Source organism: Globicephala melas, chromosome 15 (genome assembly GCF_963455315.2).
Source record: "Globicephala melas chromosome 15, mGloMel1.2, whole genome shotgun sequence".
In the NCBI taxonomy this organism is placed as follows: Eukaryota; Metazoa; Chordata; class Mammalia; order Artiodactyla; family Delphinidae; genus Globicephala; species Globicephala melas.
In genome coordinates, this window is record NC_083328.1 from 1,682,737 (window position 1) to 1,694,550 (window position 11,814).

Here is an 11,814-nt window from a genome sequence, read left to right on the forward strand (position 1 = left end):
AGCCCCCCACCCAGGTGCTCTGGGCTGCTTTGCCCGTCCTGGGGAGGAGTGCTGGGACCCAGGCCCTGCCGGAGGGCCAGGGAGGTCTGGGGAGGGGACTTCCCTCCCATCTGGTCTCCCTACCCACGGGCACCGAAAATGGGGCTGGAGGGTGAGGGCTGCAGCGCAGTGACGCCAGCAGGACCCCCATCTGCAAAACGAGGCAGTGACCCTCACCCAAAACCTGGGCCACGACCCAGACGGGAGGCTGACCCCCTCCTCCGTAGGACCCCACCGCCACGGGCCTCCCATGGGGACAAGCCACGCCCCCAGGACTTGCCGGGCTACCTGCCAGAGTGGACTCTCCCAGGGTCAGGCACCCCCACCAGCACCTGCTCAACCTCCCACAGGAGAACCAGTGGACCCGGAAGACAGGGCTGTGGGCTCAGTGCCCACTTGAGGAGCCCCACCTCCTACGAGTCAGCTGACGTCCATGAGACGTCAAGGAAGGGCTGCTGCTCATGGGGCTGGGGCGGGGGCTTGACCTTGCCTGGGACCCTCACCCAGGGGGCTGGAGCCGAGGGCCTCTTGGTGCTGAAAAGACAGCTCCAGCCCACGGGGTGGGGAGGCGGTAAGCGGGAGGGACACGCCTCTTACCCAAGGCTGTGATACACGGGGACTGGGGGGGTCAGGGGCCCCAGCCAGCGGGGGGAGGGGAGCTGGGACAAGCAACAGGTCTGACCACAGCCTCCCACTAGTGTTAATACCTTGCCCCGCTTCACCGCTCTCCACGGGCCAAGTGTCCTCCGCCCGGCAGCCCTGGGGCCCCCACAGGCATACAGGGATGGGTAGTTACCCCATTTTGCAGAAGGCAAACCTGAGGCTTCAAGAGAGAAGAGCCCTAAACAAGTAGTGAACTGTAGTTAAGGATGTCCGTGCTGAAGTATCGGGGTGAAGGGCTGGTGTCACCCGTTACCTTGAGATGTATGCGAGTCCAGGACGGACCCATATGCGACAGAGCCGTGGAACAAAACGTTAACTGTCGATTCCAGATAGTGCGTACTTGGGTGTTTGCCGAAAATTATTTCAGCTTTTCCATGTGTTTGAAAATTTTCACGGCAAAATGTTGGGGGGAATTAAAAATGAATACTTAAGATGGGTGCTCCAGCCTGCTCCAGCCCAGCAGGTCCCGGTCACCTGCAGCCAGGTTTCCCAAGTCCCTCCAGAGACGGTCAGTCATGTTGAGCATCTGCATAGCTATACTTTTTGTTTCACTGATGCAGCAGACCTTGCCGCATAGGGGCTGCTCCCCTCACTGCTGCAGCCAGCAACCCTGTGGGACCCTCACACTGTAGGCGAGTCCCTGCGTGGGACCTCTGGCCACAGAGGCCTGCAGGGCCCCCAGTGACAGGCAGCACCCACACCACTGGGACCTACGAGTCACTTCCCTCCTCCTGGGAGCTGCCCTGGGGGTCCAAGATATTGCCCTGGTGGCCCCCAGCCCTCCTGGGTCAGGCTGAGACACACTTGGAGCTCAGAGTCAGCCTCTCCCGGCAGCCCCCGCGCTTGTGGTGGCCATAAAGGAGCCGTGGCAGCCATTCCTCAGCCAGAGGCAGGAGTCAGGTGAGCCGAGGTACAGGAATTCTGGGGCGTGGTGTGGGAGGAGCCCTCAGCTGTGCCAGGCCAGGCTGGAGACGTCCACGGACCCTGGCAGGGAGCAGCTCCGGCCCGACCCTGTTCTCCTCCATGGGAGGGCCAGGGGTCACGCTGACCGCATCCTGCTGCACTTGGCAGGCCCCACCCACTATGCAGAATTGGAAACTGAGGCTCAGAGAAATTGTAATTTGCTCAAGTCCATCATTCAGCCCAGGACCAGGGCCTGGGTTCTGCAGTCAGTAGGACAGGGAGGGCCTGGCCAGACCTGATTCTCCGTGTCTCAGCATCTGGCCTCGGGCCCAGGCTCTCATTCTGCAGGAACTCAAACCTTGAGCCCAGGAATGCAGACCCCACCCTCTCCCGGCCCTGGAAGTGGGTCTCTGCAACCTGCAGCTGGGGTTGAGGCAAACCCATGCCTGGCGCCCTCTGCTGGTCTGTGTGTTCCTCACGGGGTGGAGAGGCCTTAAGAATGTGCGGAGGGAGGGCAGGAAGGCAGCTCCCCGCCCCAGGTGACCTGTAACCCCGTCCTGACGGGACAACACAGGGCAAAAGTGTTGAACTAGTCACCCCCAGGGCAGCTCGGAGGTTGATACCTTGTTTAGTATACATAGTGGCCAGTATTTAGAAACAGAGGTTATCGGACAGCAACTTAACTTCAGGTTTTTTTTAAATCAGAATATCTGCCCACTCCGGACCCACGTTTTCCTGTGCGTAATTGGAAGGAGCTGAACACAATGGGGTAAGTCCTTTCCCATTAGCCACAGGCCCCACCGGTCCCTATTGCCCTATCTGCCTCATTTAGTCACGTGGCCCCATGGGCATTTGAACTCTCTCCTTGACCATCAGAGAGCCTGGCTCCTTTGGCCAGTCAGTGGTGTTGGAAGCCTGTAGACCTAACTCTCCAAGGCCCAAGCCTTCTCACCAAGGCAGCTGTGACTCCTCAGACAGGCCCAGCCCAGTGGATCTGCCCCTCATACACACTACCCAGAGAACTGAGGGGAGGACAGGTCCTCTGAGAGATTTTATTTGGCTTGCCAGGAGCAGGGGCTGCCTGGGTTCACCTCTTACAGGTCCTTCTGCTGGAACACAGCACCTTGATGATGTCCTTGGATCTCTGTAGGGTGTCAAGGAATGTGTGGGCTCCTTCCGAGGGGCTTCTGCCATGGCACAGGGGAGGGACGGGAATGCATGGGGCGAGGAGGAGAATTTGCTTCCAGTCAGCAGGGAAATGGGCTACTATGGTAGGTAGTGAGCTGCCTGTCCCTAGAAGCGTTCGAGCAGGGTGTGGTTCCATTAATTTAATAGATATTTATTGGTGCCTCCAGTGTGCCAGGCTCTGTTCCAGGCATGAGAAATCCAATGGTGAGCACATAGGCCGGCCAGCCCATGTCCAGGAGCTGACTGTCCGGCTGGCAAACCTGTGAGCAGGTAGATCTGTGAACCATAATTTGCTGCTTGGGAACAAATGCAACAGCGATGGAGAATAAATTCAGCCAGATGCTAGAGGTCCCTCTGCGGAGGCAGCATCTAGAAGAGAGGCCTGTGTAATGAGAAGGAGCCGGCCAGGCTGAGCGCTGGGGAAGAGCGTCCGGGGGAGGTGCCAGTGCAAAGGCCCTGGGGCAGAGACGGCTCAGTGTGTTCCAGGATTGGAAGGAGGCGGACAAACGGGGAGAGCTGGAGCCGGAGGTGCGAGGCCTTCGGGCGTGGAGGGGAGGGGTTGGGTTTGTTCTCATCTCCCAAGTGTGGGGACCACCTTAAACAAGGCGGGAGCCTGCAGTAGAGGCCTTGTCGGTCCACAGCCCCTGTTGGGAGGGCCATCGCTAACTTGTTCAAGGCTCGAAGTGGTTTTGTCCACGTCAATCATTCATTTATTCACTTACTTGTTCAGCAAACATTTCTAGAGCTAGATGTGCTCTGGAGCAGCTGGGGCCGGGGGCCTGGAGTGAGACCTGGTCCCCGACTTCCAGGAAAGGCAGTGTGATGAGGGCAGGAGGTAGAGGGAAGCAGAGGTCAAGGAGGGCTTCCCAGAGGAGGTGTCCTCTGAGCCGAGGGAGGAACCGATGGTTCTGTCCAAGGGGCTGTGGTGCTGAGACGGGGCACAGTTACAGATGGGCACCTCCACTGTGTGCTGAGAGCAGTGAGGTCACGGAAGGGTTACCACATGGCGCGTAGCCCCTGCAGCAGGACCTTCTGAGACCGTAGCTGCCTGCACCCCATTTCGTAGCTGGGGAGACTGAGGCTCAAGGACGCAGTGGGCCTGCGGCCCCTGAGGTCTGATTTGCCCCCAGAAGGGCTGAGTCGAAGCTGACTCAGCTCGGGGCCAACGTCGAGGGACGGGGTGTGTGTGTGTGTGTGTGTGTGTGCGCGCGCGCGCGCGCGCGCTTGAAGCCTGTCAGATATTTGAGCTCCATCCCTCATCTGCTGAGCGACCCTAGGCAAGTCACTTACCCTCTCTAAGCCTGCTTCACATCTGTAAAAGGAGCGTGGCTCTCCATACCTGGCCAAGTGCTTGGGAGATGGTGCTGACCTGGCCCTCGGGTGGAGCCCGGCAAAATTCGGAGTCAGTGTGTCTGCCTCTGAGCCCAGGCTGTCCGCAGGCTCAGCAGCAGCCGCCCCAAACTGAAGAGGATAAAACCTGGCGTGTTCTGTCCTTCCCCCGCTCCCACCTTGCATTGCTATTGGGGAGGCAGAGTTTCACCAGGAGGGGAGCCTTTTGTCTGCAGGGAGACCGGGCCCAGAGAGGGTGAGTAGCCAGCTCAGGTCGCAAAGCAGGGGGCCTGCACCACGAGCAGGGAAGCCCCATCGTGGGCGTGGCGTCCCCAGGGGCAGGAGAAGCTTCGCCCCTTCTCTGCCAGCCCAGTCTTTCCCAGGGCCTGGTTGGCTACCCATCCACCAGCCCACCAGCCCCCAGCCCCTCCCGGCTGACACAAAAGGCCAGGCCTCCTGCAGGAGGGGGCGGGAAGGGGCTCCTGGGCCAGCTGGGCCACGGACACAGACAGGGAAGTGAGCGGAGACAGGAAGGAAGCTGCACTGCTGGAGTCTGGGGCCGCCATTGTCTCACCTGGGGGCGGGGGCACCGCCGTCTCCCCTCTGCCCTGCTCAGCTGCCGCCCACCCTGGATGGTTCCTCAGCTCCAGAGGGCACTGGGTCGCTGGGCCCTCCCCTCCGTGGGCCCCACCCTGCTGCTGACTTCTTCCCCGACCCAGCCTCAGTTTCCCCAGCTGTAAAGCTTAGAGGGCAAGATGCTTGGGGCAGATGTGTGTCCTGTCAGGAATCCCACGGCAGGTGATGTCATGACGAGTGCCAGCCACTTCTCTAGCGCTTCTCCTGAATCAGCTCCTGGAGCCTCACCGTTCCCGATGACTTGAGGGCTCTCTTCGTGCCCAGAAGTTCAGGAACTTGGCCAAGGTCGCACATCGGGGCAGCAGAGCTGCAACTCAGACGGAGACAGCCGGTTCTACACCCCACCCTTCTGTCTGTGATACCACTGACCTGCGACTTTTCTTTTAATAATAATTCACTTGCAAATAATTCACTTGCAAAGGGTGAACACCGGCTAAGCCTCATCCTAAACTGTGACATCACCATTTTAATTGAGATGGACAGAGAGATGGTTGGGTGAGCTGGGCTCGGAAGCCAGGGGCCGGGGGACTCGCAGCTGTGCTCACTGGCCAGGGCTCCCTCCTCCCCCACCACACGTACAGAAGTGGGCAGGGACAGGAATTGCAGGAGGGACCCTTCCGTGTACCCTAGGGGAAGTAGGGCAAAGAGGAATCTTTGGGACCTCTCAGTAGACTGCCCTGGGCTGGGGGCTGAGGGCGGAGCTGGAGGGTGTGAGTGTCCTGGGTGAAGACCGGCTGGGACCTTCTGGCCTATGGCCAGGAGCCCTCCCCTCCTTGGATCTCATCACCACTCCCCACCTCCAGATAGGGGCCTCCCCACAAGCCTGTCCCAGCACCCCCCCAGACCCTCAGTGTCCTGGGGGTGAGGTAAGGGGCTGGACCACCACCAGGACGTAGGTCTCAGGGACCCCTGACCCCTAGCCCTGGGGAGGGTGTCCAGGGCTGCTTCGAATGGCCCCACCCCACCCCAGCCCATCCCCCTCTCCAAGTAGCCAAGCTCCTGCAGCCTGCTTAAATTTTATTGAAGGTGGAGCTAGAGTGGGGGGCCAGAACCACAGGGCCCTCCCCACAGCTTCCCCAGCGTGGGTTTCACTGGGCGTGGGATGGCCAATGGCCAAGGCTCGATCCTGGGACTTCAGACACAGCTCAGTAGCCCACGTCCCTGCAAGCATCCAGGACAGCCGCCTCAGCTCCAGCCCCACCAGATGGGGACAGGGCAAGCCCACAGCGCCCCCCCCCCAGGCAAATGGGGCCCCGGGATAAAGATGCTCTGGGGGCGGGGCGGGAACATTACCCCCAGCTCAGGCCTCTCCTGGCCAGCTCCACCTGGGCCAGGCGGTGGTCACTCAGCACCTGCACCCGGGTGATGGCGGCCAGTGGCCTGTGGCGGTGGGAGAACTGCAGCACCTTGTGCTCCTGGGCGTGGACATGGAAGTGTTCCGCATCCGAGCTGACCTCCATCTGTGGGCGGGAGGCCAGTGACCCACGCACGGCCCACTGGGCCTGCGACCTGCTCCTGCACTGAGCTCCAAGAGCTCTGAGTCCAGGAGGCATAGCCGGGGGGCCCAGGGTTCCCTGAGCATGTGGAACGGCTGTCATGCAGGCCCGCCCCGTGGGAGTTCTGAACCCCCAGCTAGGAGTCCCTCCCTCTCTCCTCAGAGGGGTAGCTGGCGGCCAGGGGGTGGGCACCCTGTTGCACCCCCCAGACCCAGCAGTGAGACTCCAGCACTGGCCCTTTTACACGTAAGCATCTCTAATAAGCCCCCTCCCCCAGGGACTCCCAGTGGGGACAGCAGTGCTGCTGGAAGCCAGGGATACAGGGAGCCCTAGATGCTACACAGCATCCTTCCCACAAAGCAGCAGGTGGCCCTGATGTGTCCACAGGCACCCCAACCCCCGCCTCCCTGCCCCTCCCCCTAGGGCCTCGCCCACCCCACCCCATGGGTTCCCCTGCCTCCCAAGGGCCTCGCCCCACTCCCGTCACCTCAAAGGGCTCCCCGAGCACCAGCGGGAAGACATTGGACACCTCCTCCTGGCCCCAGTGGCCGCCCTGGAAGGTGTTGGCCACGATGGTGGCACTGGAGAACCGGGGCTTGATGTGGAAGACGATGTCCCCTGTCTCAGACAGGAAGTTGATCTCAAACCTGGGGGCATCATGAGGAGGTTCGTGAGAGCAGCGAACGGCTGGGCAGTCACCCACCCAAGGCCAAGGAGGGGACCCTGGGGAGGGCGATGTCCCTTACTTGTCCTCTCCAGAGTCAGAGTGTCCCTGGACTAGCAGGTTCCAGCCCGGGGCCAGGCCCCCTGCATAGAAGGCTTCAAACTGCAGGCAGAAGAGGGGACAGAGCGCCCTGTGTCTGTGACATCCTCCCCCTCCGGTACTCCACTTGTCCAGGCGTCCCCCAAAGTGCACGCACTTTGCCCGGACCCTGGCCCTCTGAGCAGCATTCCCTCTCAGCCTGGGGTTCTCGTGGGAGGGCAGCTCTGTGGGGGAGGAGCACAGCTGACTGGGGGACCCTCCCCGCTGGCCCTGCTCCCTTCTCCCCAAGTCCAGGTCTCACCCACCTGCAGTGTCATCTCTCCAGCTTCTGCTGGGAGCAGCAAGAGCCTGGGGATATAGGCGGGCCGGGCTGGGCGGGGGCTCGGGAGCCGCACCCCAAGGGTGGCTGATGAGGTCACTGTGCCTTTCCCTGCCCCCACCTCTCCCTCCGTCCTCAGCCTCTCGCCCTCCCCCACCAGCAGGTCCTCCATTCAAGCTCCAGGGACAGGGCGGCCCCTCCCCACCCCCATTGCCTCGGGGCCTGTCTGCCTCTCGAAGTTCACCTCGCTTCTTAGGATCCTTCAGGCACCTGGGAAAGCAGCTTCTCCCCCATTTTTGCGGGAAGGGCGTGGTTGAGGCAGCCCCCCACCCCGCCTCCAGGATCTCAGGGACCCACACCCTCCCCTGTGGTCAAGCGAGGAGGGGCTGGGGGGATGCCGTCAGACCACCTGGTGCCTCCGGCCTGTGCCCCCGGCCCAGCGCAGCCCCGCCCCCCCTGCTGCCCTGCTCCAGAGGCTCAGCTGGCCCCACGGGGCAGAGCTGGGATTAGGCTGGGCCGCTGCGGTCAGCACATTCCAGGACGCTGGCGGGTGGACAAGATGGGGGAGGGCCTTTCCCACAGCCCCTCTCCTCTCCTGGCCTGGCTCCTGGGCCCCGGCGCGGGGGAGGGGGCCAGGCTGGGGCCCTCGGGGAGCGTGTAGCCGAGACAGGCAGAGTCTCCCCAGGCTTTGGGGGCAGCCATGGGGGCCTCTTGGCTGGACTGTCCGGGGGGCCGACCCAGAGAGGAGCCAGGGCAGGCTCAGGGAGCACCGGGGCTGCTGTGCGCGGCGAGCGTGTACGGTGAGCAGGTGGGTGAGTGTGTAAGGGTGCAGGTGACGGGGGTGGGAGGGGGGGGCGCGGGGGTGGTGAGCGTGGGACCGGGCGGCTGGGGAAACGCAGCGTGTGCGACAGTGCGCCCACGGCGGTGGGAGGTGTCACGTCCGAGGTAAGCGCGTGCGCCGCAGGTGCCACTGCTGTTTCCCTGCCCAGCGAGCCTCGGCGGGGTGGGCATGCATCTGGCCCCCCGGGGCCTGAGGGGTGCTCGGCCAGGATTGCCAGGCCTGCGTAACCCCACCACTCCCCTCGGGCCATTCTTCCCTCCAGCCCCTGGTGCGTCCCGCCTGGCCTCTCCACCTGTGCTGGTGACAGGCGTGCGCCTGTCATTTTTGATGAGGGGGGTGATGCGAAGGCCAAGGCCGGGAAGGGCAGTTTCGGCCTCCCTGACAGGCACGGGACAGGGCTGGCCGGGCCTGCAGGGGGCAGCCCTGGGCAGCGGAGGCGAGGCTGCCTGCTATGGCTTCCTGCCTCCGACACCAGCCTGCCTGTATGCACATCCCTGTCCCAACCCAGCGTGGCCGTCCTGGGGACTGAAGGCTGCAGACCCCTCCCCCGTGCCTCCCCCCAGCGATCACAGAGAGGGGAGCCCCTGCCACAGTGGCCTAGCAGGAGGGTGAGGCCCCTTGCTGCCTCTGCACATCCCTGTACCGTCTCCTGTCCAGCTGCCAGGTGGAGACGTGGATCCTGGACTCTGGGTACAGCAGTAGCCGGTGCCCAGGGCCCAGTGAGGGGCAGAGCACACGGTCAGGGGAGCAGAACGGGCTGCCAGCTGGCTGGGCGACCTGGAGCTAGTAGCCTCTGGGCCGCAGTCGTCCCAGCTGCACGCGACAGTTCTGTTCCCCGTGCCTGTCTCCTGGGCAGGGGAGGGTGGCCTGGGGTGGCCACGGCCCTGGCTGGACGCAGCAACCTGGGCTGTGGTCTCCTGGCTTTGAGGTCAGCAGGGGTTCTGGCGGAGACTCCTTGGGAGTCAGTGGCCTGCAGCCCTAGCTGGGCATCGGGGGCGGGCCCTGGCCTGGGGGGAGGAGCCTGCGGACCCCTGATTTGGGCAGGCCTGTCCCGCTCTAAGCCTCAGCCTCCCAATCAATGGGGGACAATGGGGGCTGTGTTGAGGTAGCCCACTGGGCCGAGCCTGCCTGTTCACTCCAGCCTGGAGACCTCAGAAAGCCCAACTGGGAGGATGCAGCTCTGGGCCTCTGCCCACCCCGTGACACCTGTGCCTGGCATGAGCCTACGCCTGGCCAGGGCTGTGGTCTCACCACCCCCTGGCTGTGGTTTTGGAACCTCTCCTACGTGGGGTGGGAGCCAGGAGCACCCGAAGCTCTCAGCAGTGGGGACGGCCAAGGGCCCAGAAGCCCCCAGCGGGGCTGGGGGGATGGAGAGAGGGACACCTAGGCCGCACGTGGCTGGCCCAGCCCTGCAGGCACGCCCCAGCCAGTCCTCAGGGGCCCCTGCGGCGGGGGCAGTGGGCAGTGCCCCAACCTGGAATTGTGCTATGGCTTGGGGCCTGGGAGCAAACAGACCTGCCCAGCCAGACGATGCCCCTCTTCCTCCCGGATGTGCGATTTTGCCCTGGACTGTTGGTTTCCATAGGCTCCGGAGGAGGTAGCAGGGTCTCCACCCAGCTCCACAGAGGATCTTCACCAGGATGGCGGCCTGGGCTCAGAGGCCCGCCCTCAGCCCTGGGGCCACCATCGCCAGGTGGCGCCACGCATGGGGCTGGTGCTCAGAGATACCCAGAAGAGAAATCCTGCCCCATGGCATAGTGATAACCTCCGTCTACCCGGAACTCACGCTGCTAGGCACTCAGCTAAGCTCTTTACGGGCAGCATCACGTGTCCTGCACCGGATATAAGGGCACAGAGAAGTTAAGCAACTTGCCCAAGGTCACACAGCTAGGGAGTGACAAAGCCAGATTTTGAACCCAGCAGTCTGCCCCTGGATGTGAAGCCCTTCACCAGACCAGGATGGGAGGTTATCAGGGTCGGCTTCCTGGAGGAGGAGGCAGCTAAAGCGGGTCTTAGAGAATAAGAATTAGAAGGTGGTAGGCAAGAGTGAGAGCAGAGCACCGGGAGGCAGGGCTGTGTAGGAGTCCTGTCAACGCCAGGCAGGGTCTGACACACCTCGGTGCCCCACAGACCTCGGGCACAAGTCCCCCGGGACACTTTGACGAGGACTGCCTCATCTTTTGGGGAGGCCAGCACAGCTTTCATGGGCTTCGTGGAGTCAGGCGTCATTGCGCCGACTTGAGCAATGAGGAAACAGACAGGGGACACCTCCCCAGAGCCCCATGGCAAAGGGTGGCAGCATCAGGACGCGAGGGCTGCCTCCGGACTCCCAGCCCCATGCTCTTTCCAGCCCCCATCCTCTCTTGTCGTGAGCAACCAGCCTGGCCCACCAATGACCGATGCCGGGTCTGGGGGGGTCTCAGGCCGGGCCAGGCTGCCCTAGGAGCCCTCTTCAGATTCCAAGACCCTCCCAGGACCGGCCCCCGCCCCGTCCCCAGCCCAGGTCTGGAACCACTTGCTGACAGGTCAGCATGGAGATTCCCAGCCCCCACTTGGCAGGGAGGCACCAGCAGCTTCCAGGCAGGGGCCACACCTGGCCCGGGACACGCAGCTTCGGGCCAGCTCTCCCCCTGGATGGGCGCTTGGTGGCATTTGTGCTTAGTGGCTCCCTTCTTCTCCCCCCTGCTGGGGCCACGGCGTGAGTGTGCCCTCTGGGTCAACAGGGAGAGTGAGGGCAGTTTGAAAACACCGTCCCACACAGGTGGGGAAACCGAGGCCCAGGAGGCGAGGGCTCGCTGAGAGGCAGCCTAGGCGGCAGCAGGGCCCTAAGCTCTGGCCTCTGCTGCCCCTTTGAGGCCCCTCGTAGGACCTTGGCTGTAAGGCCTGTTAAAGGCTGGAGCTGCCAGGGCTGCTTCTGGGAGAGGGCAGCAAGGTCCCGCACTCCTGTTGCTCCCTCCCCTGTCCCCTCTGAATCCTCTAACAGCTTCCCAGCCACCACCTGTCCCCGGTCCCGTTCTCTCAAAGCTTAGTCGAGTCGCTCATAAAAGCTTCCTGGGTCTCTCCCTCCTCTGAATTGCACTCGCTCACTCAGGACAGAAGTCATTTTCAATCCAAGCCATTCACTGAGGCCCTACTGCGTGCCAGGAGCTGCCTCGGACCCTCAGAGATCTATAGGGAAGGAGGCAGGTCTGAGCCTGATCCACGCGGGCACCTCCTCTCCCACCTCCTCCCTGCCTGCCGGTGCCCACGCAGGTCCTGGCACACAGTAGGTGCTCAAGAAAATGCCATGACCATGCGACTCGGGGCAGACAGAGGCCCCAGGCTCAGGGAAGGGAGATATGAGAAAGACCAAGGGAACTCAGCTCATCCTGGCCACGACTGCTGTCACTTATCAGCTGAGCCCCTACTGTGTGCTCAGTGCTGTGCCACGTGTTTGTCATGAATCCGTCTGCTGGGTGGGTTACCATCTGCACACCACAACCAGCTGCCCGTTCAGTTACTGAGCTAATGTTAGCTGAATCCTGCTCTCTGCCAGGCCCTGTGCTATGGGCCACAAGACAGACAGACAGACAAACAGTCTTTGCCCTCATGGAGCTTCCAGTGTCTGAGGAAGGGAGCGAACATTAAATGACAAATC

At 62.7% G+C, this 11,814-nt stretch overlaps 1 protein-coding gene across 1 annotated transcript; it reads right to left on the minus strand.

Annotated features, from left to right (window-relative positions):
• Positions 1–5,768: 5,768 nt before the first annotated feature.
• On the minus strand, positions 5,769–7,508 carry GRIFIN (galectin-related inter-fiber protein). Its single transcript, XM_030849578.3, has 5 exons — positions 7,323–7,508; positions 7,001–7,080; positions 6,742–6,901; positions 6,052–6,218; positions 5,769–5,919 (listed from the first exon to the last, which is right to left on the minus strand). The coding sequence occupies exons 1-5, from the start codon at positions 7,506–7,508 to the stop codon at positions 5,904–5,906; spliced, it is 609 nt and encodes a 202-aa protein (XP_030705438.2). The 3' UTR covers positions 5,769–5,903.
• Between the last annotated feature and the right edge of the window lie 4,306 nt (positions 7,509–11,814).